This window comes from Bubalus bubalis, chromosome 3 (assembly GCF_019923935.1).
Source record: "Bubalus bubalis isolate 160015118507 breed Murrah chromosome 3, NDDB_SH_1, whole genome shotgun sequence".
NCBI lineage: Eukaryota > Metazoa > Chordata > Mammalia > Artiodactyla > Bovidae > Bubalus > Bubalus bubalis.
Window position 1 is genome coordinate 6202762 of NC_059159.1, and position 26898 is coordinate 6229659.

General features: G+C 51.4%; 1 protein-coding gene and 1 long non-coding RNA gene across 6 annotated transcripts in view; one reads left to right on the plus strand and one right to left on the minus strand.

The window, feature by feature from the left end:
• The first annotated feature begins 1450 nt into the window (after positions 1–1450).
• The window catches only part of DNAI2 (dynein axonemal intermediate chain 2), a 30745-nt gene continuing 5297 nt past the window's right edge, over positions 1451–26898 (plus strand). For 2 of the 4 annotated variants that reach the window (XM_044938510.2, XM_025279409.3), the window contains exons 1-9: positions 1451–1623; positions 5726–5919; positions 8384–8545; positions 10167–10288; positions 14776–14918; positions 15894–16007; positions 20823–20962; positions 22246–22368; positions 26009–26232. In XM_044938510.2, the coding sequence (XP_044794445.2) occupies positions 5737–5919; positions 8384–8545; positions 10167–10288; positions 14776–14918; positions 15894–16007; positions 20823–20962; positions 22246–22368; positions 26009–26232 (1211 nt within the window). In that variant the 5' untranslated portion in view covers positions 1451–1623; positions 5726–5736. Of the gene's footprint in view, positions 1624–3774; positions 3878–5725; positions 5920–8383; positions 8546–10166; positions 10289–14775; positions 14919–15893; positions 16008–20822; positions 20963–22245; positions 22369–26008; positions 26233–26898 lie in introns of those variants that run through there. The other 2 variants (XM_044938512.2, XM_044938513.2) reach the window with 2 other exon arrangements.
• LOC123332506 lies at positions 14925–22617 on the minus strand. 2 transcript variants are annotated; one of them, XR_006549283.2, is made up of 4 exons: positions 22481–22605; positions 21998–22178; positions 21208–21358; positions 14925–15141 (listed from the first exon to the last, which is right to left on the minus strand). It is a non-coding gene; the product is annotated as an uncharacterized LOC123332506 (long non-coding RNA). The 2 variants fall into 2 exon arrangements; XR_006549282.2 differs by lacking the exon at positions 21998–22178 and having other exon boundaries at positions 21208–21379; positions 22481–22617.

Below are 26898 nucleotides of genomic sequence, written 5' to 3' on the forward strand. Positions count from 1 at the left end.
ATCTCTACTGGGCCTTTATTTTCCTGATCTGTGGGCAGGCACAGAGAGGCACAGAGCTGGCCTCTGGTGCAGGTTCTGTGGTCAGCTCCAGCCTGGGCACACTGCCACGTCAGCTCAGCTGAGCCTCCCAGTTATCCTGAGTACCGCAACTGCCCCCTCCCTTGGCCAATGAGGATTGTTGAGTCTGGTGGCTCAGACGGTAAAGAATCCACCTGCAATGCAGGAGACCCTGGGCCAGGAAGATCCCTGGGTCGGGAAGATCCCCTGGAGAAGGGAATGGCTACCCACTCCACTGTTCTTCCCTGGAGAATCCCAAGGACAGAGGAGCCTGGCGGGCTACAGTACATGGAGTCGCAGAGTCGGAGACGACTAAGCGACTAAGCGGGGCTTCTCTGGTGACACAGGGTAAAGAATTGGCCTGCAATGCAGAAGACCTGGGTTCCATCCCTGGGTCAGGAAGATCCCCCGGAGGAGAGCATGGCAGCCCACCCCAATATTCTTGCCTGGAGAATTCCATGGACAGAGGAGACTGGCGGGCTACAGTCCGTGGGGTCACAAAGAGTTGGACTCGACCAAGCGACCAACACACACACACACAAGCGACCAAGCATGAGTCAGAGAAGGAAAGCAACTTGCCCAACATCACTCGGTTAGTAAACAGTCAAATAAGTGAGCAAAAGTCACTCAGTCGTGTCTGACTCTTTGCGACATCATGGATCATAGCCCACCAGACTCCTCTGTCCATGGAATTTTCCAGGCAAGAATATGGGAGTGGTTTGCCATTCCCTTCTCCAGGGGATCTTCCTGTCACAGGGATGGAACCCAAGTCTCCTGCATTGTAGGCAGATTCTTTACCATCTGAACCACCTGGCTGGGATTCAAACCCATGTTTTCCGGCCCCACATCGGGTTCTTTTGGTTTACATTATTTCACCTCATTGTCTTAACTAAGGAGAAATTTCATTTTATTCATTCATTCAGCAGCAACCAAGAGCTAAGCTATGGAAACACCCAGCCCCTACCTTATAGGAGTTTCCTTCCTGGTCTAGTGGTTCAGACTTAAGCTTACTATTCAACGTGCAGGGGCTATGGTAACAGAGAGGAAGCTGGGGGTCCTAATTCCCATTTAGCAGACAAGGAAACTGAAGGAAGGGATGGAATTGACCTTCTGGATCATGAGCAAATCAATAACAGCCTCACCCAGGGCTCAGGACTCCGAGGAGCGCTGAGTAGTACATTTTGCATTTTCTAAGAATCTTGCCAAATGCATATTTGTGGACTTGCATAAGCGCCTTGGCAAAGATCCTACATACGTTTATCGTTACCGGTGCTTGACTAATTTAGGAGGGACCGGAGACATGGCTTAACGGGATGGGAGGGTCACGTGCTCCAGGTTTCCTTCCGCGCCGCGCAGCCCCGCGTCCTGGCCACCCCCCTCCCCCTCCCCGGCCAGGGTTGCTAGGCAACGAGTAAACGCCGGAGCCCTTTGAGAAGCGCTGGAGCCAGATCAGCGACTCGGGGGCTTCCCTAGCGGCAGCAGGAACCGACCAAGGTTGAGGGGCGGACGCGGGGAGGATGTCCGCGACTGAAGAGAAGACTGGAGAGTGAAAGGGAGCCCCACAGGGTGAGAAACACCTCTAGTGCAAGAAGCTCCTCGTGGGGCGTCCTTCCGGGCTAGCCCTGCCTGATGATGGACCCCGGGGACCAGTGCTCCTAGGGTCCCCCGCCCATCGGTCCTCGCTGCCCTAGATGTTCCCAGAGTCCCAGGACCCAGCAAGTTCCAAACACCCTGCCTCCTGCACCTCTTGCGGCCAGTCCGGTCCTGATGCGATCCGTCTCCTGGTGGGGGGATGGGAGACCTAAAGGGTTTACAGCCCACCCCCACCCCCCACCCCGGTATCGAAAATACAGCCTGGGGCTGGGGTGGTGGGCGGCCCGGCCCGGTGAAGAGGAGAGCTTTCTGGTAAGAATGGAGGAAAGGGCGTTAGAGTTACTGAGCCCCTCTTCAGGGGTGGTCCTCTGCAGCATTTCATCTATTCCTCAGCCCCGGAGTGGGTCTCCATCCGGATGCCCTGAGGGTATCGTGCTGAAGGTCACACGCAGGGTTAGTTCCTTCTTCCTGCAACAAGTTCACATTTATGTCTCTCGAACCACACAAGTGCATTCTTCTCCCAGCTTTCAGACCCAGTGTTTCCATCTTACATCGTTAGCTTGCTGGACTTTTTCACATCAGAAGAGGAGGAGTAGGGGAGAGACCTCTAGGGGAGCGTCCTGGCGGATTGGGGTCACATCGCACGTTCAGCGTGTGACAAAGGGAGGAGGGGGCCCCCCTCCGTGCCAGGCACTGGGGATGGGAGTGAATAGAGGACCACAGTCTTCTGATTAGGAACCATTACTCTCGTGGACTGTCATTATTAATGAATATTCATTGCTGTTGTTGTTGTTTAGTCACTAAATTGTGTCTGATTCTTTTGTGACCCCATGGACTGTAGCCCGTCATACTCCTCTGTCCGTGAGATTTTCCAGGCAAGAATACTGGAGTTGCCTTTTCCTTCTCCAGGGGATCGTCCTCACCCAGGGATCAAACCCACGTCCCTTGCATTGGCAGGTGAATTCTTTACCACTGAGTCTCTAGGGAAGCCCAATGACTATTAGCACTACATCAAAAAAAAAAAAAAAAAGACCATAGTCTTGGCTCAAGGGGACAGTGCTGTAGTGGGCGGAGCAGGGAAACACAGGCCTACATCACCCTCCGGGTCTAGGGACCTCCTCCCACGTCTGGCTGTCTTCATCCTCTACCTCTTGGAGTTCATCCCAGGTTGACCCCAGTGTGGAGCAGAGGAAGGAATTCCCAGGGAGATCAGCCACTTTTGAAGGCGAGTGAGTCCCTTATGACCACAAGTTCCAGAAGGTGCATAGACAGAAGAAAGAGGGCAGGAAGTCCCTCCCCCTACAGTCCTGTGTCCAGCCAGACACAGCACAAAGACTGGAGACTGCCCCAGGGACAAGAAGAAGGAGAGGCCTTGTCACCTTTGTGACACCAGGGAGTCCAGTGGTGCGGAAGGTAGCCACCTCCACTTGCCTGCCCGTGAAGCTCCTACACTGAACTTCTCAGCCACCCCCCACCAGTCCCTCGTCTCTCCCTTTCTCTGAAGCCAAAGGAGGTTCTTTCCAGGAATCACTTCGCTCATTATCATTGCACAAGCCAAGTCTTATTTTTATGTTTGGTGAAGGTTCTGATATGACTGCCCCAGGATGTCGGAGGCGGTTGCATATTTGGCATTCAGATCAGCATGTCTCTAATTCCACGTGGTCTTGTGTTTGAGATGCTTGTGGGGCTGAGGTTCCCACGGGTGGCATCTCCTCCCCCAAAGTCCCAGAGGGCAGCAAGGCGGCTCGTGCCTCCCCTGGAAGCCCCCTTTGCAGACAGCCTTACTCAGGCGCTGCTTGGCGCAGCCCCGCCTGTGAGGCTTGTCTCACCAGGGCGGGGAGAGACCTCCTGAGACCACCCCCCCAGCTCTGACCTCACCATTCATCTTCCTGCCTCACCAGCTTGTGAGAAAGAGCCTGCTCTGGGTCCTTGAATGAGCTGTCTTCCCATCACCCAGCCAGCCTTTAAATGTCTCCTCTGTCTGCCTCCAGATAGAAAACAATGCCTCTGTTCTCGCTCCTGGCTTGGCCTTGGGAAGCACCAAGAAGGAAAGCAAAGCTGTTAAAAATATGACCTGGGCTAAAGAGGCTATTTTTGTCTTCCTAGGCTTACCTCGTGCTCTTAAGACCCCTTGGGTCCCCTAGGAGCTGGCCGTCTCATGGCAGTTGTCTCTTAACAGAGGGAGGGACAAGCAGCCTGCAGTTACCAGAGTCTGCAGTCCTTGGGGGTGAGCGCTGGGAGGTGGCGGGGCGGGGGCGCAGGCGCAGCCCTGCTGTAGTTCAGCGATGTGCTGGGGCCAGGGCGATGCTCATTGGGTGTGCACCCTTTGCAACGAGGCTCTCTTTTGTCCATGAAAAATAAACCCTTAGGGCAACCTGCTGTCATCTGTGCTTCTGTCCCCATCCTCTGTTTTCCAAGCCATTGCTCCTACCCTTCCTGGGTGTAGAAAAGTTGCCAAACCACAGGAAAGAGCGAAAAATACTGCTCCCTGCAAGTCTGATGCAGGATGAGCTGTACTGGGGCTGAGAAGTAGGCGGTTGGGACGGTGGTACCATGTCCAACAAACAACGCGTGCGGATGCAAAGTGGCCTCGTAGTTAACCTTAACCTCATCGCCCTCACCCCCGTCCCAGCTGCTCCAGGGCCCGAGGCCACCCAGGCACATGCTTCTAGGCTGCCGCAGAGCTCTTGGCCCTAAATCTCAGGGAACAGCAGCCTGGACCCACCCGTCCGGTTCCTTGAAGCCCTGGAGCTGGGGGAGGAAGGACAGACGCATATCTGGTCCTAATAGTCATCTGGAGTGGCTGTACAAGTGTCTAAGCCTCATCTCAGACATGTAGATCAGTGTTTACAGGAGGGGGGCTGGGAATCTCTATGTTTTGAAGGGACATTCCAATTTGAGAAATGTTGGCTGTGAGATTAAGAGCCCTCGCTTTAAATTGGTGGTTCTCATCCTTGGCTGCATGCTGAGAGATTATGATTTAATTAGTCTGCAGTTCAGCCTGAGCATCGTGGTTTTTTCCAGAGCCCTCCAGGTGTTTCTAAGTGTGTGGCCAAGGTTGAGAATCACTACTGTATTTTCGTTTGTTTGTTTTGGCTGTGGGATCTCAGATCAGGGACTGAACCTGCCCGCCCTGCTGCGATCCATTTTGAGTCATCTTTTTGTATGGAGCGAGGTAGAACCTGGGGTCATGCTTTCGCCTGTGAATGTACAGCATCCCCAGCATCATCTTTTTAAAAGACCATCCTCTCCCCATTGTGTTCTTAGCACCTTCATTGAAAATCAATTGACCATAGATATAAAGGTTTATTTCTGCGCTCTCAATTCCATTCCATTGACCTAAGTGTCTGTCCTCATGCCAGCATATCACTCTGTCTTGACTATTCAGGTTTTGTTTTTTATTTTAATGTGGACCATTCTTAAAGTCTTTATTGAATGTGTTACACTATTGCTTGTCTTCTGTTTTGGGTTTTTGGCCTGTGGGATCTTAGCTCCCCGACCAGGTATGAAACCCACACCCCCTGCACTGGAAGGCCACGTCTTAACCACTGGTCCACCGAGGAAGTCCCTATTCATGGTTTTAACAAATGTTTTCTGACAGAGTAAGTGAAATCATTGTCAGGTCCAGTGTGCTGCAGGGAATTTAATTCAACATAATCACCATCAATATTCCTTCCTTGCCTCTGGATAATCATATTAGCTCAGCAAAACCTGCATCATTTGTGAGTTAGAGCTCTGGAGTCGGGTTGACCAGCGGCAACACTTGTTGGCTCTGTGGTCCTGGGCAAGGCATTCTGGGTACCTGTGAATATCAGGTTCCTCCAAAGTGGACTGGTGATCTCACTGTCCACTTTAGAGGGCAACTGTAAGAACCAAGCAAGATAATGCTTAGTCTGTAGTCATCACTCCATAGATTATTTTTTCAAATGCAGCTCAGGATCTGGACAAATCCCTTAGGAGCCTTCCCCCCACAACCAGAGAGGAAACACGGAGCCGCCCTCAGTGGCGGGGCTCCTGGAGACCAAGAGGTAGCCAGCTGGAGGCCCTCACCACATACCCTTCCCCATCCCTGCAGCAGCCGGTACCATGGAGATTGTGTACGCATACGTGAAGAAACGCAGTGAGTTTGGGAAGCAATGCAACTTCTCCGACCGCCAGGCAGAGCTGAACATCGACATCCCGCCCAACCCCGAGCTGGCCGAGCAGTTTGTAGAGCGGAACCCGGTGGACACGGGCAGCCAGTGCTCCACCAGCATGTCGGAACATGAGGTGGGTCCCTGAGCCAAGGGCCGGGCCAGTGGAGGTGTGGTCTGGCAGGGTTGTGGGTCAGGGCTGGTAAGTGGGACTGCGTGACTCCATTCCCATGGGAAGCCAGTGGACCAGTGCGGATGCTGGATGTGTGAGGGCAGAATCACCCCCAATCTCAGCTTGGTGCCCAGGGTCAGGACAAGCCCCAGTACCAACCACTCCCTGGGCCAGGCGAATGCAAATCAAGATCTCCTCTCTCTGGCCTCCCCTCTAAGACTCTTCCTAGAGTTGTTTTAGGCATTTGGTGCAGCTTTTGAACTGTGGTGCTGGAGAAGACTCCTGAAAGTCCCTTGGACAGCAAGGAGATCAAACCAGTCAATCTTAAGGGAGATCAACCCTGAATATTCACTGGAAGGACTGGTGCTGAAGCTGAAGCTCCAGTATTTTGGTCATCTGCTATGAACAGATGACTCACTGGAAAAGTCCCTGATGCTGGGCAAGACTGAGGGCAGGAGAACAGGGCGTCAGAGGATGAGATGGCTGGACGGCATCACGGATGCAGTGAATGTGAACCTGGGCAGACTCCGGGAGATGGTGAGGGACAGGGAGGCCTGGCGTGCTGCAGCCCACGGGGTCGCAGAGAGTCAGACACGACTGCGCGACTGAACAACAGCAGCTGGGAGAGGCATCTGAGGGGGCCAGAGATTCATACCTACAGGACCTGCCCAGCTCGTGAAAAAGAAACGGTCCCACAGAACGTTCTGGTCACAGGTGCCTCTCAGATAAGAGAACTGAGTGTCGTGTTGCTGTTCAAAACCCAAGATTTCTCCTGGTCTGTCCGAAGTAGGTGATCAGCTCCTGATTATGTCAACAACTGCCGGGAGAAGATTAGACTGAGGGGATGACCCTGTTGTCATGTTCCTAAATCAGCGGCATGAAAATCACACTGATTTGGCCAAAACACGTGATGAGTGTTTCCAATAACTTCCAGTTCAAACACACTGACTGTCCTGCTTCCCCAGGGCCAGCTGCTGTCACTGGGGCCAGAGCAGTCTTGTTCACGGGAACTTCCTAAACAAGACGACAGCCATGAATTCCATGGCACGCTGGGGTCTCCAAGGCCAGTGACTCCGCCCTGTTGAGACTTGTCGCTTTCGTGAGAAATGGCTTATAAAGGAAAAGGAAGTGAGAGTGAGAGCTCAGTGAGTGTGGATCTCCATTTGGGGTATTGAGAAAGTTCCGGAACTGGATAGTGCTGAGGATTGCACCCCATCGTGAATGTTCTTAATGCCACTAACTTGAGCATTTTTTTAATGGTCAGAATGGTAGATTTTCCCTGGGGGCTCAGACGGTAACGTGTCTGCCTACACTGCAGGAGACCCGGGTTCAATCCCTGGGTGGGGAAGATCCTCTAGAGAAGGCAATGGCAACCCACTCCAGTACTCTTGCCTGGAAAATCCCATGGACAGAGGAGCCTGGTAGGCTACAGTCCACGGGGTCGCAAAGAGTTGGACACGACTGAGCGACTTCACCTCACCTCGCTTCATGGTAGATTTTATTTTTAAAAATATTTGTGTATTAATTTGGCTGCCCTGGGTCTTAGTTGTGGCATGCAGGATCTGGTTCACTAACCAGGGGTTGAACCCAGGCCCCCTGCCTGCATTGGGACTGCGGAGTCTTAGCCACTGGGCCACCAGGCAAGCCCCAAAATGGTAGACGTGATGTTATATGTATTTTATGAAAGTGTTAATTGCTCAGTCGTGTCTGACTCTGTGACCCCAGGGACTGTAGCCCACCAGGCTCCTCCGTCCATGGGATTCTCAAGGCAAGAACACTGGAGTGAGGTAGCCATTCCCTTCTCCAGGGGATCTTCCTGATCCAGAGATCGAACCTGGGTCTCCTGCATCTCCTGCATTGGCAGGCAGATGCTTTACCATCTGAGCCACCAGGGAAGCACATGTATGTTTTATCACAGTTGAAAAGATGCGGGGTGAGGGGACTGCAAAGGAGGCAGGAGGTAAGTTTAAAGGGCAAAACTGCATCTATGCCGTCCTCGCTGCAACGGAGAATGAGCAAAGCAAATCCAAACTCTCAAGTGTTCTATGCTTTGATTCCCGTCTCACTGTAAATGGTAGATTAGTCACTTTGTTCTTTGGGGTGTCACAGAGCAGATGGGTGGGTGGGCTCCTCTGGGTTTTTAGGGTTGAGGTCAGGTCAGAACTGGATTTCTCCAGGCCGCCGGCATCAACTGCAAATTGGCTGTTACTAACTCCACAGGCTAGCACGTTCATGGCCGCCTGCGACCACCTGAGGACCAGAAAGTTCCTTGCTGGTACCTGAAGACGTTGCGGCTCTGGTCAAGGGTACCTCACGAGGCCCTCCCTGAATACGCAGAGCCCAGGGACCCGGGAGCCCCGGGACTCTGGTTTGCAGAAACACGCTTCCACCAGGGCCAGGCTCTTCTCACCTGTGACTCTCTGTTTAGGCCAACACAGAGCGCTTTGAGATGGAGACCCGGGGGATTAACCACATCGAGGGTGGCTGGCCCAAGGATGTGAACCCCCTGGAGCTGGAGCAGACGATCCGCTTCCGGAAGAAGGTGGAGAAAGATGAGAACTACATCAACGCCATCATGCAGCTGGGCTCGGTAAGGCTTCGTTCAGCTCGGCCAGTGTCTCAGCCATGACTGCTTCCCCAGCTGCATGTCAGGCTCAGCAGCTAGCTCCTTGAGGCAGGACACCACGTACCATATGGAACCTTCGGTCTGGGAGCAGGTAGGCAGGTCCCCACAGCAGACCCAAGGGTAAGGCAGGGAAGTCCAAGGACTGAACAGGTTTTAGGAGGAATCGGGAAAGTGGGAAACCCTCTGGGCAAAGGAGCCCTAGCCAGCAGCTACCTGCCAATAGGGGTCATTCATTCATTCATTCAGTCAGCACATTTGGATGGAGCTTCTAGCCTTTGCCAGGTGCAGTAAAGATTGCAAAAATGAAATTCACATATATCCCACCCTAAAGAGTTTGTGAGCCACCAGAGGCCAAAGACAAAAACAGAGATATCACAGTATTATCAGGGGCTCCCCAGGCAGCTCAGAGAAGGCAATGGCACCCCACTCCAGTACTCTTGCCTGGAAAATCCCATGGACGGAGGAGCCTGGTAGGCTGCAGTCTATGGGGTCACGAAGAGTCGGACACTTACTGAGCGACTTCACTTTCACTTTTCACTTTCATGCCTTGGAGAAGGAAATGGCAACCCACTCCAGTGTTCTTGCCTAGAGAATCCCAGGGACAGCAGAGCCTGGTGGGCTGCCACCTATGGGGCTGCACAGAGTCGGACACGACTGAAGCGACTTAGCAGCAGCAGCAGCCCCAGGCAGGTCAACAGGTAAAGAATCCACCTCCAGTGCAGGAGACAGAAGAGATATAGATTCAATCCCTGAGTTGAGAAGATTCCCCTGAAGTAGGAAATGGAAACCCCCTCCAGTATTCTTGCCTGAAAAAATCCCATGGGCAAGGGAGCCTGGTGGGCTACAGTCCATGGGGTCTCAAAGAGGGGGGCACAACTGAGCACGCACATACCACACAATCTCACATTGAAAGGAAGGCTGTAAGGAAGAAATGCTTTGCTATTTGCCCCATGCGGAGGGAGAGTTGGTTTCCTGCTGAAGGTATCAGGGGAGCCTTCCTGGAGGAGGAGGCCCTTGAACTTGGGATTTTCCTTGTTGGACATTTGGAATAATGGGGGAGGGCCTTCTGGATGGAGGAAACAGGAGATGGATGCTATATACAGAGTGGCTACTAATTCCGTTTGGCTAGAACTGTGTTTCTTCACCTTTTTTTTTCATTGCTGTCTCTCAACAAGCCTTTTTAGACATTCCCCCACCCCAGTGAAAATGTAATACCAAAGGTGTACTGTATATTTACGTACTATATGTGTGTCTGGGAGGCCTGGCGTGCTGCAGTCCATGGGGTTGCAAAGAGTCAGACACGACTTAGCAACTGAGCAACAACCACAAAATGTATGTCTGTACTTTGTACAAAAAAAAAAAAAAAAGGTGATATTATTTTACCCCCACGAAGCAATTTGAAAACAATTGGAACCAATCTCCACCCTTTTGCGGGGTAGATGTTGCCCCCATTGAAAATTCGTGGCCTGGAAGGAAGGGAAAAGACTGCGGGATGTCTCTCATCCCTCCCAGACTCCATCTCAGCCCTGGTCAGGCTGAAAGGACCTCCCTTTACCACTAAGGACTCCCGCTGTGTCCCCCGCAGATCATGGAGCACTGTATCAAGCAGAATAACGCCATCGACATCTACCAGGAGTATTTTGACGACGAGGATGCGGTGGAGGTGACGGACGAGGCCCCGTCAGCTAAGACCATCAATGTTTTCAGGTACCTCTGTAGCCAGGCAGGTGCCTGGCCGACCTCTGTCACCCCTGTGGATGGGTGCTTCCAAAGGGGACCCCTTACCCATCACTCCATGCTGTGGGGATAATGCCCTCTGTGCTCTGAGCTAAATAAGGGACAGAGCGATCAAATGCCCAGTAGATAAGTGGTCCCTACCTTGGAGGCAGGCCTGGTGGGTGGAAAGGGAGGAGAGAGTCCGTCTCAGGAAAGAATAAAGCAAATTTGCAAAGCTGAGTACACGTGGGGTCGATTCATACTATGTGGGGAAGGTCCAAAGCACCAGACATCCGTGATCTGGCTGCACTGTGAGCAAAAAAGACCCTTGTCCCAAGCACTTGGGAGTCTGCCTGGAATAACCTCCAAGGACAGCAGTGTAACAGAAGCTTAGCCCGGAGACGTGTGTGAGATCACTGGATATTCACTGCAGCAGGGTGTGCACTAGCCAGAGACTGGGAGTACACTAAACCCATCAGTAGGGTCTGGTTCCGGCAATTCTGCTATGCCCGCACGCTGACTACCACTCAGCCATCTGAACGAATGAGGCAGCTCCTTAAGCAAGAGTTTCTGAGATTGCTGTGTGAAACCAAACCAAATCAAGACGCAGAACCGTGTGTAGAAAGCACTACATTTTGTTGAAAATACACCTAGGTAAAGCAAACTAAATGTCCAATGACAGATGAATGGATAAAGAAGATGTGGTACATATACACAACGGATATTACTCAGCCACTAAAAAGAGCGAAATAGGGTCACTCTATAGAGACGCAGGTGGTCCTAGAGTCTGTCATACAGAGTGAAGTAAATCAGAAAGAGAAAAACAAATGTCGTATGTTAACACACGTATGTGGGAATCTAGAAAAACGGTACAGATGAACCTCTTTGCAGGGCAGGAGTAGCGATGCAGAGGTCGAGAGCGGACCTGTGAACACGGTGCGGGGAGGGGAGGGGGAAGCGGGAGACTGGGACTGACCTGTGTCCACGATCACGCGTAAAGCACAGGAAGCTCGGCTCGGTGCTCTGTGATGGCCTCGAGGGGTGGGAGGGAAGTCCAAAAGGGAGGGGATGTCTGTATACATGTAGCCGATCAATTCATCATACAGCAGAAACTAACACAACGCTGAAAAGCAATTATGCGCCAAAAGAGAAAATCAAATATACCTATGTATATGTGCATGTATATATGCATATATGTATACGTATGTATATACGTGCAGGTGTGTGTTCTTGAATATGCAGCGAAAACCTGTGACTTTGGAAGCCACTAACTAGCATCAAATGCCAACTCTAGGGGATTCATTTTGCCACCTGGAAAGTGTCTGACCCAGTCCGAGCACGACCAGCAAGGACTCTTACGATCCAGGGCTGAGTCCTGGTGGGCACTGCAGACTTCTAGCAATGGGCATGCAAGAGAGGGGCCAGGGCGGGGCGGGGGCCGCCTTCTCTGCTGCCAGCATCTGACCTTACGTATGGACACCCGAGAGGGCTGATGCATGAGGAATCATCACATCCAACCTCCACGTTTGACAGACGAGGAACCTGGCCCCGGGGAGGAGACGTGCTCAGGGCTCTCAGCGGGTGGGTGACCCAGCCAAGGATGGGACTCAACCTGGGCTGCTGCTGCTCTAGCCGTGCCCCCAGGGAGGAGTGAAGTGGATGAGTCACACGACCAGAAACTTATTTCATTTCCTCCTTTTGTTCATGTCTTCCGATGACTTCCATGACAAAGTGTCAGCTTGGGACCATCACGTCTTTTTCTTTCAACTTACTTTCTCAACGTTGGCGTATAATTGCTTCACCGCTTGTGTTCGTTTCTGCCGCACAATGCAGCGAGTCAGTCATAGGCATGCGCACATCCCTCCTTCTTGGCGCTCTCTGCCCCCGCCAGTCCCGCCCCTCTAGGTCATCACCGAGCTCCCCGTGCTGTGCAGCAGGCTCCCACTTGCCAGCTCCTTTACGCATGGTAGTCATGGTGTGTGTGTGTCAATGCTCTTCTCTCAGTTGCCCCCACCTTCCCCCTCTGAGTCCACATGTGGGGCCATTAAGTCTTTAATGTTTTTTTCACTCTTACACATTGTCTCTCCCCTTTCATTTTTTGAAAGTGAAAGTGAAGTCGTTCAGTCGTGTCCAACTCTTTGCGACCCCGTAGCCCACTAGGCTCCTCTGTCCATGGAATTTTCTAGGCAAGAGCACCGGAGTGGGTTGCCATTCCCTTCTCCAGGAGATCTTCCCAACCCAGGGATTGAACCCAGGTCTCCCGCATTGTAGGCAGACTTTACCATCTGAGCCACCAAATTGAGCTAATATTTTTTTGAGCAGTTGTTTTTTTTCCCCAAAGAAAGAAAGAATTATTACTTGCAACAAGTAAGGAGAACACCTTGGATCTTTCCCAAAGCAGCCTCTCAAGCAGTTTTAGTCCCCAGCAAAACGGATCAGAAAGTACAGAGAATTCCCACACGCCCATCCTCCCCCCACCCACAGGGCCTCTCCCCCCAGCAGCGTCTCCTGCCTCCCCCACCCCGTAGGTGGGACGTTTGTCACAGTCAGAGCGCAACACAGGACAGCGTTACGCCCTGTCCTTAGTCCGCTCAGGCTGCCGTCTCAAAATACTATCACTTGGGTGGCTTACCAACAACTGAAACGCATCCCTCATCACTCTGGGGGATGCAAGTCTGAGCGCAGGGTGCCAGCAAGGTCAGAGTCTGTGTCTCGTGAGGACTCTCTTTTTTTTTTAACTGCTTCTCGAAACTTGTGGGATCTTAGTTCCCTGATCAGAGATTGAATCCAAGCCTGCAGCAGAGAGAGCACCAAGTCCTGACCACTGGATGTTTCAAAATTCTCACGGCTCGATTTTTATTAATAATTCAGAGACAGCCGCCTTCTTGCTGAGAACTCACAAGGCAGAAAGGGTGAGGGTCTCTCTCGACCCTCTTTTGTAAGGGCACCGATCCCATTCATAGGGGCTCCACCCTCACAGCCTAATCACCTCCCAAAGGCCCCACTTCCGGATACCAGCACACTGGAGATTAGGCTTCAACACAGGAGGTTTGAGGGGATGTGCTCAGCCTCCAGCACACCCCGAGTCTGTAGTTCACATTAGGGCTCCCTCTTGGTGTCATAGATGCCAAGACACAGAATAGTTTCGTTGCCCTGAAAGTCCCCTGTGTTGACATAGGAAAAAAAATGGTTACTAAAAGGGAAAAGGGGGAGGATAAATCGGAAGTCTGGGATTAATAGATACACACAACTATATGTAAATAAATAAATAACAAGGACCTGCTCTACAGCACAGGGAATTATATTCAGTATCTTGTGTGCTCAGTCGTGTCCAACTCTTTGCAACCCCATGACTCTAGCCCACCAGGCTCCTCTGCCCATGGGATTTCCCAGGCAAGAATACTGGAGTGGGTTGCTATTTCCTACTCCAGGGAACTTTCCTGACCCAGGACTGAACCCGTGTCTCCTTCGTCTCCGGCATTAGCAGCTGGATCCTTTATCACTGAGCCACCTGGGAAGCCCCTGAATATCTTGTAATAACCTAAATGGAAATGAATCTGAAAAAAAATGTGTATATATATATTTCCTTTGCTGCACATCTGAAACTAACACTGTAAATCAACATATTTCAATTAAAAAAAAAAGTCCTCTGTGGTCCCAGTGGCTAGGACTCCAAACTCCCAACGCATGGGGCCCAGGTTCAATCCCCGGTCAGGGAACTAGATCCCTTGTATCACAACTTAGACCCAGTGCAGCCAAGTAAACAAAAATATATTTTTTAAATCCCCTGTATTTTACCTATTTCTCCCTCCCTGCCCCTAAACCCTTGGTAACAACTGATCTTTGTACTGGCTCCGTGGTTGTGCCTTTTCCAGAATGTCATATAGTTGGAACCACACAACATATAGCCTTTTCAGATCGGTTTCTTTCTCTTAGCATTAAAAAGAAATGAGCTATCAAGCCATGAAAAGACATGGTGGAAACTTTTTAATGCTGAGTAATAACAATGTTGAATGTACCACAATTTATCCACTTACCTACTGAAGGGCATCTTGGTTGGTTCCAAGTTTTGGCAGTTGCAGATACTACTGCTGTAGACCTCTGCATGCAGCCTTTTGTGTGGACAGAAGTTTTTGATTCAATTGGGCAAATACCAAAGAGCCAGATTCTTCATCTTCCCTCATAGTTTAATATTAATGAGAGATCAAGTCTCAGGCGCAGAACTTTCAGCAAATGAAGACATCAGACCGAAATTTAAAATTTTATTTCCATTCTCTCTTTTTTTATTAGTTTTCTTTGTGGTTGTGAGATCAGTTTTCCAATTAAGGGTCCTAGAGGCTTTGTTTTTAAAGTAAATTTCTTCTAGTGAATATTTAAAGACGTTTGAATTCTTTTAAGAAAAAAAAATGAGCAAATATGAATAGGAAGTCTGGGGATCCAGACACTCTGGTCTTCTGCCCTCTCGCCCTCCTCTAAAGGGACCCCCAGGAAATTAAGCGGCCAGCCACACATGTCTCCTGGCATCCCGATGGCAACAGGAAGTTGGCAGTGGCGTATTCTTGCTTGAACTTTCAACGGGCACCCGAGGGCATGAGCAACGAATCGTACATCTGGGACCTGGGTGAGGCTCAGAGGGGCCTGGGGACCCGGGAAGGAGAGGGAGCCCGGCAGAGGCCAGCGAACGCTCTGGGGGAGGTGGAAGAAGCGGGCCTGTCGGGGGGCTGGTCCAGCGCCGGGATCCCAGGAGCCTGGAGGAAGCCAACGTCTTGTCCTGTCCCTGCCTGGGTTCAGATGCAGTCAAGTGAAGCCACAGCAGAAGCAGGAACTCCCTTCATTTCCGGATCCTGAATCAGGGCATTCAAGACCAGACCTGGAGTCCCAACTCTGGGCCCCTGAAGAGCGTATCAGAGAGTCCCCAGCAGTCTGAGAAGGGACCCGGGGGGAGGGAAGGGGACCCCCCTGTCCTGCCTGCCGGGCACTTGTCCCTAATTTCTGGCCAGTAGGGCAGTGTGTCCACCCGGGAGCGGGGACCACAGTGGACAAAGGGGCTCACTGCACAGGCATAGCCTGTCAGGGGGCAGGGGGCGGGGGCTCCACGCTCTCAGACGTCGCTCGTCGCTGTCATTGTGAAAATGAACATTAGCTCTTGGTAGCGGTGTGGGAGCCGAGCACGGAGCGAGCACTTTCCACTTTTGAGCCGCTCAGCGAACTCTTACTGCCCCCCGTGGGCTGACATTATTGTCCCTCCATCATTCTCTCTGCTGTACACACAGGGCAACTGGTTCACAGAAATCACGGGAGAGTTAGCGTTTTGTAAAAGCCCTAGGGTCAAAACCTCATTTTATACTGACCTGGGAGATGGAGTAGAATGACAGTCACACACACACACACACTTGATTCCCAAAAAATAACATCTGTAGAAGAACCTCTAGGGCTAGAGGCTGGTCACTGAGGACCAGAGGTTGCAGCCCGGAGAGGGGCTTCCTAGCTTTGCCCCACTGCCCCCGACCTGGACTAGGGGTTGAATTGTTTGACTCTGTCCTTTTCTTTCCAGGTCTGGTAGTATATATACATATTTTTTTTTTCTGCCTTATAGAAAACCCCAACAGGCCAGAAATCACCCTAAAGCCGTCTTCTCCTCTTGTCACCTTGGAGTATAACCCCAAAGATTCCCACGTGCTCCTGGCAGGCTGCTACAATGGGCAGATCGGTAAGGAAGGACTTCCCCCACCACCACCCGGGTGCTTAACCAACCTCTCCCGGGCTCTGAGGCAGCGAGGCTCCGCTGCGGTCCAGCCAGGGTCCACCTGCCAGACCAGGCTTGCTGTAGAGGACAAAGTCGGGGTGGTGGGGTACTTCCTGAAGCTTTCAGGCGTCAAGGTGAGACAAGTTTTGTTGCTGCCTCATCAGTGTCTTCCGGAGAAGGCAATGGCACCCCACTCCAGTACTCTTGCCTGGAAAAATCCCATGGATGGAGGAGCCTGGTAGGCTGCAGTCCATGGGGTCGCAAAGAGTCGGACGCGACTGAAGCGACTACACTTTCACTTTTCACTTTCCTGCATTGGAGAAGGAAATGGCAACCCACTCCAGCGTTCTTGCCTGGAGAATCCCAGGGACGGGGGAGCCTGGTGGGCTGCCGTCTATAGGGTTGCACAGAGTTGGACACGCCTGAAGCGACTTAGCAGCAGCAGCAGCAGTGTCTTCATTTGTAAAAGTTCAAGTGAGTCTGAAGTTCGTTCAAAATTAGAAGTTAAGAAAAAGTACAGGTCGAGTAAAGTCAAGGAACATTTACTGCACCTGCCCTGGACCAGGGCTTCCCTGGTGGCTTGGACGGTAAAGAATCTGCCTGCAATGGGAGAGATATGGGTTCGATCCCTGGGTGGGGAAGATCCCCTGGAGGAGGGCATGGCAACCCACTCCAGTGTTCTTGGCTGAAGAAGTCCACGGACAGAGGAGCCTGGCGGGCTACGGTCCATGGGGTCGCAAAGAGTCAGACACGACTGAGCGACTAAGCACACAGCATTCCCTGAGCCAGGCTAAGGCAACTAGAGGCAAAGGCTGGTGACATCACTGGGGAGCTGCATCTCGGGAGAGGCGGTCAGGACAGGCTACCTGACACGGTGGGTAATGTGTGCCAAGTCGCTCGGTCCTGTCCCTCCGACCTCATGGACTGCAGCTCTTTAGGCTCCTCTGTCCATGGGATTCTCCAGGCAAGAATACTGGAGCGGGTTGCCATTTCCTTCTCCAGGGGGTCTTCCCAACCCAGGGTTAGATCCTGCGTCTCTTGTGTCTCCTGCATTGTCAGGTGGGTTCTTTACCACTAGGGCCACCTGGGAAGCCCTTATATATGGTAATGAGTGTGAGTAATACCAGCCGTACAGAGTGAGTGGAGAAGTGGTTCTTCCTCTTCTTTTTTTTTTTTGAAAGTGTTTGTGAAGAGTTGATATTCATTCTTCCTTAAATATTAGGTAGAATTCACCAATGAAGCCGTCTGGTCCGAGGATTTTCCTTATTGCTGGTGTTAAAAGAGAAAATTCAACCTCTTTATGTGTGACAGGTCTTCTCGTGTTTTCTGTTTCTTCTTGGATCAGTTTTGATAGCTTGTGTTTTTCTAGAATTTTTGTGTTTCGTCCAGGTAATCTCATTTGTCGAGATATAATTGTTCATTCTCTTACAGTCATTTCATTTCTGTGCGGTTGGCAGTAACGTCTCCTGTTTCTTTCCTAATCTTAGTAATTTGAGTGTTCTTTTTTTTCACTTGGTCAGTCTAGATAGGGGTTGGTAAAGTTTGTTTTCTTTTCAAAGAACCAACTTTATATTTTATTTTATTGATGTTTCTAAGTTGGTTTTTATTCTCCATTTCATTTATTTCCACCCTAATCTTTATTATTTCCTTCCTTCTGCTTACTTTGGGTTTAACTTGTTCTTCTTTTTCTAAATTTCTTAAAGTAGAAGGTTAGATTATCGATTTGAGATTTTTAAACATACAGATGTTTAAAGTTATAATTTCCCTCTGAGCACTGTTTTAGCTACACTAAGTTTTTGTATGTTGTATTTCCATATTCGTGCATTTTGTATTTTCTAATTTCCCTTTGATTTCTCCTTTGACCCATGGGTTATTTAGAAATATGTTGTTTGCTTTCTATATATTTGTAAACTTTCCACTTTTCCTTCAGTTACTGGTATTTCTAGTTTTATTCTATTATGGTAAGACAAGATACCTTTTGTGATTTCAGTCTTTAAAAATCTGTTGAGACTTGTTTTATGGAATCTGTCCTGGAGAATATTCCATGTGCATTTGAGATGAATGTTTCCTGCTTGTTGCCATCTACGGCCAAAAACTCTTGCAGACTTTCCTGGAAGCCTCTGTGCGCGTTTGAGCACACTTTCAGCACATAGCCGGGCAGTTGTCAGTTTGGCCTTAGCCGCCCCACCGAGCCTGCAGGTCAGCCAGAGGTGAGAGCTGAGGGCCTCCCAGTTCTTCCAATACTTGGGCCACCTGATGTGAGCATCTGACTCATTGGAAAAGACAGTGATGCTGGGAAAGATTGAGGGCAGGAGGAGAAGGGGGCGACAGAGGATGAGATGGTTGAATGGCATGGTGATGCCAGTGCCAAACTCAACAGACATGAGTTTAAGCAACCTCTGGGAAATAGTGAAGGAAGTGAATAGTGAAGGAAATAGCGAAGCCTGGTGTGCTGCAGTTCACGGGGTCACAAAGAGTCAGACATGACTGAACAGCAACAGCAAAGGTGTGCGCACAGCCCCGGGAGCTTCTAGTTTCCCGGGAACACGTCAGAGCTCTTCAAAGCCCCTATGGACAGCTCACTCTCCGGCTTTTCCTTTGAAGCTTTTCGGCTAGCCTGCTGTTTGCCCCACCTGTTATCCACCACTTCCGGACACTGCAAAGTTAATCAGTTGCCTGCAATTTTAATTATTTTCAAGACAGACTTGTTAAAAAGACCCTTTTCCCTGGGCAAGCTCTGAGTCAAGCTGAATACAGACAACTTTGCAAACGGGGAGGAGGTCTTCCAGGGAACCACTAGACAGGTCAAACAGTGACAACTCTTGGAATAGGAGACTTTGAAAGAGCTCCAGCTCCATTCTGCTCCATCCTGTGGCTGCCAAGATATTGGGTTTTTAACAGGAAGGCAGAGAGTTATTTTTCAAGGCTATCATAGAACCGGAGATTATAGCATCTTAACTGGGGCAAGCCAAAATGCAACAAAACTTACTGTTCTTATCAAGATTCAGCTATTTTTCTTGAATAAACACTCTGATTTGCTGCCAGCCTTTGGCTAATTTCCGGAGTTCTGAAAAAGTTGATTCTGATCATCGATTTTGCCAACATTCTCATGGCTTTTATGGAAGAGAGAATTCTCAGAGGTCCTCGCTCTGCTATTTTTGCTGGTGGGACACCCAGAAAACTGATGTTTCGATCCCATGTGAACTCAGAAGAAACCCGTCTCCATGGCCCTGAAGTTTCCTGCCTTCCGGCCACCCCTGGCCTTGGAATAGCCAAACTCTTAATCCTCCTGTTTGCGCCCCAGGCCGGACTCAACCAGGCATGATGAGGGGTCCCCTTCTGTCCAGGAGTAGGAGCCAGAAGGGCTGGGAAACTTCCCAGAGACTCTACGTGATCAGGATGCCTCCTGGCCTCCTGAGACCTCTGACCTCCCTCTTAGACCTGCTGCCCCCACCTCCAGGGAGCCCCTCTGTGATGAAATAGAAGTGGATTCCCATCAAGTGAAAGCGTTAGTCGCTCAGTCGTGTCCGACGCTTTGTGACTCCATAGACTGTAGCCCGCCAGGCTTCTCTGTCCATGGGATTCTCCAGGTAAGAGTTCTCGAGTGGGTTGCCATGCCCTCCTCCAGGGGATCTTCCCCACTCAGGAATCGAACCCGTATCTCTTATATGTCCAGCACCGGCAGGCGGATTCTTTACCACTAGCGCCACCAGGGAAGCCCATCAATCTCCCTGCAACTTTATCTGGGTGCTGGCGCTCTGAAAGACAGAAACGGAGTCACTTGGCCATGGTTTATTCAGGAGCCCTGCCTCGCTCATCACTCCTAACCCCTTTCAGTGGTTTTCTCTGCCAGCCAGACCAGCCCAGGCTCTTGGGCTCTGCTGTCTATGAGAAAGACACAGTGGGACCTGCCCTTGAGCACTGCTTTGCCGGAGCAGAGCAAAGTGAGCTAAGAAAACCCGTTTCTGGGCCAGACTGGTGCAGAGCCAAATGCCTTAGACTTGGATTCCATAAATCGAGATTTATGGATCATGGACTTCTGTTGTTGTATTACAAAACCAGCTTTCCTAGAAACAGCTCTGAGTAACAGGGTGGGTCCTCACCATACACTCGTGGGAAAATGAAGACAGAATCCATCAGGACAGAAAAATATATATAGATAAGCGTTGAGTCTTTCTTGGTAAAGCAGAAGAGATGAAGTCCTAATAATGAATCCAAAGAAAGGATAATCTCCCTCTGTGAGTTTCTTTTCCAGTCAGCAGCAGCAGAGGTACAGAGGTGAAAAGGGGATGAATGGATGCAACAGGAGAGATTTGCCTAAGTGTTTTTACTTTCCCCAGGATGGAGGTGCTCCTCTCTCTTTCCCTGCCTCCCTCCATCCTGAAGCTCCTCCTCGATCTTAGTTCCTCCTCACTTCCTCCAGGAAGCCTTCCCTGACTGCCTCCCTGTTGTCTCCCCCTGGAGCAATCACAACACAGGCTGTAACTTGGCAGATTTCCCTTCCCGTCTCCTAAGGACTGTGCCTGTCTGAGTCCCAGTGGCTTCCCCAGGGCCCAGTGTGATGCTCACTACATGTTAGGGGCCCTGATGGAATGAATGAAGTGAGCTTCAGGGGCTAGTAGGAAACTCAGGCTGGTTTGAACTTAGCCCTGATTCTTAAAAAAGCCCCGTATCTGTCAAACCAAGACAAGCAGCATCCCCCGATCCCGTGCTCCCTGCGCTAAGACAGGAAGCCTGTACCGCCAGCACCCACTACCCCCTCGTCTCCTTCCCCGCCAGCCTGCTGGGACACGCGGAAGGGCAGCCTGGTGGCAGAGCTGTCCACCATCGAGTTCAGCCACCGAGACCCCGTGTACGGCACCATCTGGCTGCACTCGAAGACAGGCACAGAGTGTTTCTCGGCATCTACGGACGGGCAGGTACGAGCGCTGGAGGGGCAGGGAGTGGGGAGCAGCAGCGGTCACACGGTCCCCCATCGGGATGTTTCCTTTTGCATTTCATTGTAAAACTGAGCAGTAGGTAAAGATGCGTGTGGAACACAAGCCTAAAGGTACAGGAGGGCAGGCGGTGAAGCCCGTCCTCCCGCCGCCTTCAGCCTCCCAGCCCCCCGTCCTCCCCCACTGCCTGCAGCCTCCCAGTCCCCCTTCCTGTGGCGCCCACTTACATCAGCCTCTCCGTCTGCCTCCAGGCTCGGTGTCCGCATACAAAGCACACGTGTGCGTCTCTGCACTCTTCCTGCGCACCTTGCACGTTGATTTGCACTTGATGTTTTTCATTCGGCATGTCTCAAAGATGATTTTGTATTTCATAAAGTGCTGCCCCCTGCCTGTTAAGGACTTAATAAATTATGGATATGCTGTAATTTATTTAAGTGGATTTTAATAGTTTGTAGTTACCAAAAATGTAGCCAAGAGTGTGTTGGAGGGGTTGAATTTTTTTGTTGGAGTATAATTGCTTTACAATGCTGTGTTAGCTTCTGCTGTACAACAGAGTGACTCCGCCATATGGATACATATCTCCCCTCCCTCTCGAGCCTCCCTCCAGCTCACCCGCCGAAGTCAGCACAGCACCAAGCTGCGCGTCCTGTGCTATTTGGCAGGTTCCCTCCAGCTATCTAGTTTACACGCGGCAGCGCATTTATCCCAGTTCGTCCCATTCTCCCCTTCCCTGCCAATGCCCACACGTTCCTTCTCTACGCCTGCATTTCTGTTCCTGCCCTTCAAATAGGCTCATCTGTACCATTTTCTCCCTAGATTCCACATATATGCGTTAATATACGATACTTGTCTTTCTGCACAGAGTGTATTTGCATATAGATTACCGCATACACATGAAGCATGTGCATACACAGTGCATACACATACATTCCTGGCAGTGGAATTTCTGGGTCAAAGCATATGTGCGTTTTGAATGTTGCTATATATTGCCATATTGTGAGGGGTCTTTAAGGATACAGACTCCAGGGCCCACACCTGGCAGTTTTCACTCAGTAGGTCTGTGGTGAGGCCGCCTGCTTCTGGATTTTAGGGACCTTGCCCAGGACTGACGATCAGCCAGGACTATGGACCAGAAGAGCAATTCTCAAAACACGCCTGTTCCCTCGGTTGCTGGGTGTCTGACACCCAGTGTCTGGCCCTGGGAAGGTGGAGGGGGTAAGAATTGTGGGACTCCAGGCCTCAAAGTCGGCTCCTCCTCCCATCAGGTCATGTGGTGGGACATCCGGAAGTTGAGCGAGCCGACCGAGGTCGTCATCATGGACATCACCAAAAAGGAGCATCTGGAGAACGCCTTGGGGGCCATCTCCCTGGAGTTCGAGTCCACTCTGGTGGGTGTCCCCTGCCCTCCCTTTCCCACCTTCCATGGCCGGGGCAGCCAGAGCCGAGGGCAGGCCCGTGGCTGCTGTATCAGACGCTCGTGGGCCCCAGGCTGCTTCTTACCTTGTGCTCTGGATGGTCCTCTGTGGTCCTCCTAGACCTGTGTAGTCTTTGCAACCACTTTCCAGCAGGGGGCAGCAGAGTAGAGGCAGAAAGCCCCTTTAATTCACCGAGTTCCCATTTGGCCAGTGTCCCCGCTGATCAGAAGGCGAGCCTTCTGACTGCACGGGATTCCAGAGACGCTCCATGCTGTAAGAAGAGCCCTGTCCAGGATTAGCATCCGGACCCCAGGCTCTGCTCTGTACCTGACTCATGTCCTCATGTGGGGCCCTGGGCTGGCAGCTCACCCCGTGCGGGGGAAGAGGAGGTGTTGGAGAGGAAAATGAGATGAGAGGAGGCTCCTGGGCAAATTGATCACAGATGGCATTTAGTAACTAAGGAGGAGCAGTAAAGAAACTGCAAAGCAGAGGGCTTTGCAGAGCAGAGCCCTGATGATCCAGTGGCTAAGAATCCACCTTCCAATGCAGGAGACGCAGGTTTGATCCCTGGTCCAAGAACTAAGATCCAATATGCCACCAGGCAGCTAAGCCCACACACCGAAACTCCTGAGCCCGAGTGCTGCACCTAAGACCCAACACAGCCAAATAAATAATCTAAAAAAAATAGAAGAAAAATAAATAAGAAATAGTGGCTTCCCAGGTGGCTCAGTGGTAAGGAGTCCGCCTGCCAATGCAGGAGACTCAGGTTCGACCCCTGATCTGGGAAGATCCCACGTGCCGCAGAGCAGCTAAGCCCGGGTGCCACGATTATTGGGCCTGCGCTCCAGAGCCTGGGAGCTGCTACCGCTGAGCTCACCCGCTGCAACTGCCGAAGCCCGCGTGCCCTGGAGCCCGTGCGCCACCACGAGAGACGCCGCTGCAGTGAGAAGCCCACGCGTCGCAATGAAGAGTGGGCCGCGATCGCCACAACCAGAGAAAGACCTGAGTGACAGCGAAGACTCAGCATAGCCACAAATAAAACATAATGAGAAGAAACAGCAAAGCAGTCATGTGGATGTGTCCAAGGAGGGAGGCTTCTGGAAGCTCAAATGAAGATTCCCTCCAAAGCAATAAAATGACCTTCCCGGACGGCTCCTGGCCTGACCCCCTCCTGGGATCGTCACTGGTTTGCCTCCAGGCCGACATCATTCCCAGGCCCTTAGGAGGTGGACAGGCTCTGACCTCACCCTTGCCCTGGGAGCACCTCCCCCACCCCAAGCTGGGGGATGAATGTGGTGGGGGAGGTGGACGACAACTTTACTGGACATCCCCCACCCCCCAAGCCCCGGGCTCTGTGGGGAGGACTCAGAAAAAGGTTCTGTCTTGGAATCAGAGATTTCTAGGCCAAGTGCTAGACGCCGTGACCACACCATTGCTGGTCCCCACTTGCCCCCCGCCTTGTCGCCGAGTGGGCACTATGTGCTGGCCCCCTGTAGCCGCTGATGCGATGAGCTTGTGTAATCACCCATGACCGTCTTGCAAGCTAATGGGATTAGCATTATCCCAACTTTGCAGATAAACAAAATGAGTCTTTAGTGGGAAGGTGAGTCACGTGCTCCAGAGCAGGGAGCAGCTGGGACTCAAACCCAGGGCTCTGGCTGCAGGGTGGGGCTCTCCACTCTCACCCCCACCGAGGGGCCCTGGAACTGGCGTTCTTCCTTACTTTTCTGGGCCTCTCAAGCTTTTTCTCTTCATTTTCCTTTAACGCCCCCCCCAACCCCATTTATGGGACTTCCCCGATGGCTCAGCAGATAAAGAATCCTCCACCAATGCAGGGGACACAGTAGACGTGGGCTTGATCCCTGGGTCGGGAAGATCCCCTGGAGGAGGAGATGACAACCCACTCTAGTGTTCTTGCCTGGAGAATCCTCCGGACAGAGGAGTCTGGCGAGTACAGTATGGGGTCGCAAAGAATCCGACACGACTGAGCAACTAAGCAAGCAGGCCCTCCATTTGTAGCCCAGCCGTTCTCTTTAATTGTGGTAAAAAAAAAAAAAAAAAAGAAATTTAAAAGCACATAATGTAAGATGTACCACCTTAACCATTCTTTTTTAAAAAACTATTTATTTGGCTGCGTCAGGCCTCAGTTGCGGCACGCGGGATCTCCGTTGCCTCGAGTGGGGTCGCTCATCGCAGCACATCGACTCTCTAGTTGTGGCTCGTGAGCTCGGTTGCTCCACAGCATGTGGGATCCTAGTTCCCTGACCAGGGATTGAACCCGTGTCCCCTGCACTCAAGGTGAATTCTTAACCCCTGGACTACCAGGGAAGTCTCCACTTTAACCATTCTTAAGTGGACAGTTCAGTAGTGTTAAGTATATTTACACTGTGGGCTCTCCAGAACGAGAACTTTTTCATCTTGCAAAACAAACTCTGTATCTTTTAATCAACTAACTCCCCATCTTCCCCTTCCCTCAGTCCCTTCGACTTTCTGTCTCTATGAAATTGACTCCTCCGGGTACCCATTCACTTCAGTGAATTCTTTTTGTGACGGGCTCTTTTCACTTAGCACAACGCTCTCAAGGTTTATCCACAGTGTGGCACATGGCAGAATTTTCCTTTTCTTTTTTTTTTTTTTGGAGGCCAAATAGTATCGCATTGTATGAATAGACCGGGGTTCCCTGGTGGCTCAGATGGTAAAGAATCTGCCTGCAGTGCAGCAGACCCAGGTTCGATCCCTGAGTCAGGAAGACTCCCTGGAGAAGGGAATGGCTACCCACTCCAGTATTCTTGCCTGGAGAATTCCACGGACAGAGGAGCCTGGCTGGTACAGTCCATGGGGTCACAAAGTCGGACACGACTGAGCGACTAACACAAGCACGCGTGAACAGACCACAGTTTGTTTTTCCACTCATACGGACACTTGGGTGGCTTTTACCTCTTAGCTGTTGTGAGTAAAGATGCTATGGAGGGACTTCCCTGGTGGTCCAGTGACTAAGACTCGGAACTCCCAACGCAGAGCCCAGGCTCAATCCATGGTCAGGGAACTAGATCCTGCATGCCCCAACGAAGACCCAGCACAGCCAAATACATTTTAAAAAACAAAGCAAAGAGCAAACAACCAAAAAAGTCCAGCAACAATCATTAGACATGGGTGTACAATGAAGCCGGGTTTGCAGTGAGTAGTAGCCGGAGGCTGGAGGCGGCTCTCCTGGACTCATGGGTCACAGTGTTCATTCAGTCATTAACTTCGTGTGTAAACAGACATTCAGGATCTTTTTTTGGCAAAATGCTCGGTGCTCACATGATGCGTGAGGGGCTGGTGATGCAGCTCTAGGGAGCAGATGACTGGGGGGCTTCATCACTCGTGGGGCCCTTGAGCAGGTGCTAAAGAAGGGTGGGATCTGCTCAAGCTGACCAACAGTGGGGGCGGCCCCCCAAAAGGGGCGGGGCACAGCTCAAGCAGAGGCTTAAACCAAAGGCACTTTCGGCACCTTTGGGCCCCCACCCCGCTGGTCCCACCGCTCTGGCCCTGGAAAGCCGCTCTCCCTGCCAGCTTAACCCTGAGCTGACGTTTCTTGCCGCCTTCCACTCACGCATCACCCCCTCCACAGCCGACCAAGTTCATGGTGGGCACGGAGCAAGGCGTCGTCATCTCCTGCAACCGCAAGGGCAAGACGCCCGCTGAGAAGATCGTGTGCACCTTCTCAGGCCACCATGGCCCCATCTATGCCCTGCAGAGAAACCCGTTCTACCCAAAGAACTTCCTGACCGTCGGCGACTGGACCGCCCGCATCTGGTCAGAGGACAGCCGGGAGTCGTCCATCATGTGGACCAAGTGAGGGGAAGATTGAGGTGGGAGAGGGGTGCCGGGGCTGGACGGGACAGGGGGGCCTGGCCCAGCCCTGGGGGGCTCTGAGCCTCTGTGTCTCCACCCATAAAAACGGAGAAAACATTTCTCTCCAAACATCCGAGCCAATGCTAGGAAATAGCTTGATTCAGCGACTTCAGAAAGGGAATCAGCTTCAAACTGCCCACTTGTCTGCTGATGGATATTGAGCTTGTTTCCATATCTTGACAATTGTGAAGAATGCAGCAGTGAGCATGGAAGGGGGGCAGGTGTCTCTTAAAGATCCTGCCTTCAATTCCTTTGGATAAAGACCCAGAAACGGGGGGCTTCCCTGGCAGTCCAGGGGTTAAGACTCTGTGCTTTCAGTGCAGGGGATGCGGGTTCGATCCCTGGTCAGGGAACTAAGATCCCACATGCTTCGCAGCCGAAAGAGAAAAAAGACCCAGAAACAGGATTGAGGACCTTCCATACTGTTTTCCACGGTGGTCGCACCAATTTGCATTCCCACCATCAGTGCACAAGGGTTCTCGTTCCTCCACATCCTCACCCACATTCATCTTTGGCTTTTCTAATAATGTAGCCGTCCTCACAGGTGTGAGGTGATATCTCACTGTGGATTTGGTTATCTTCCTCCACTGATTAGTGATGTCGAGC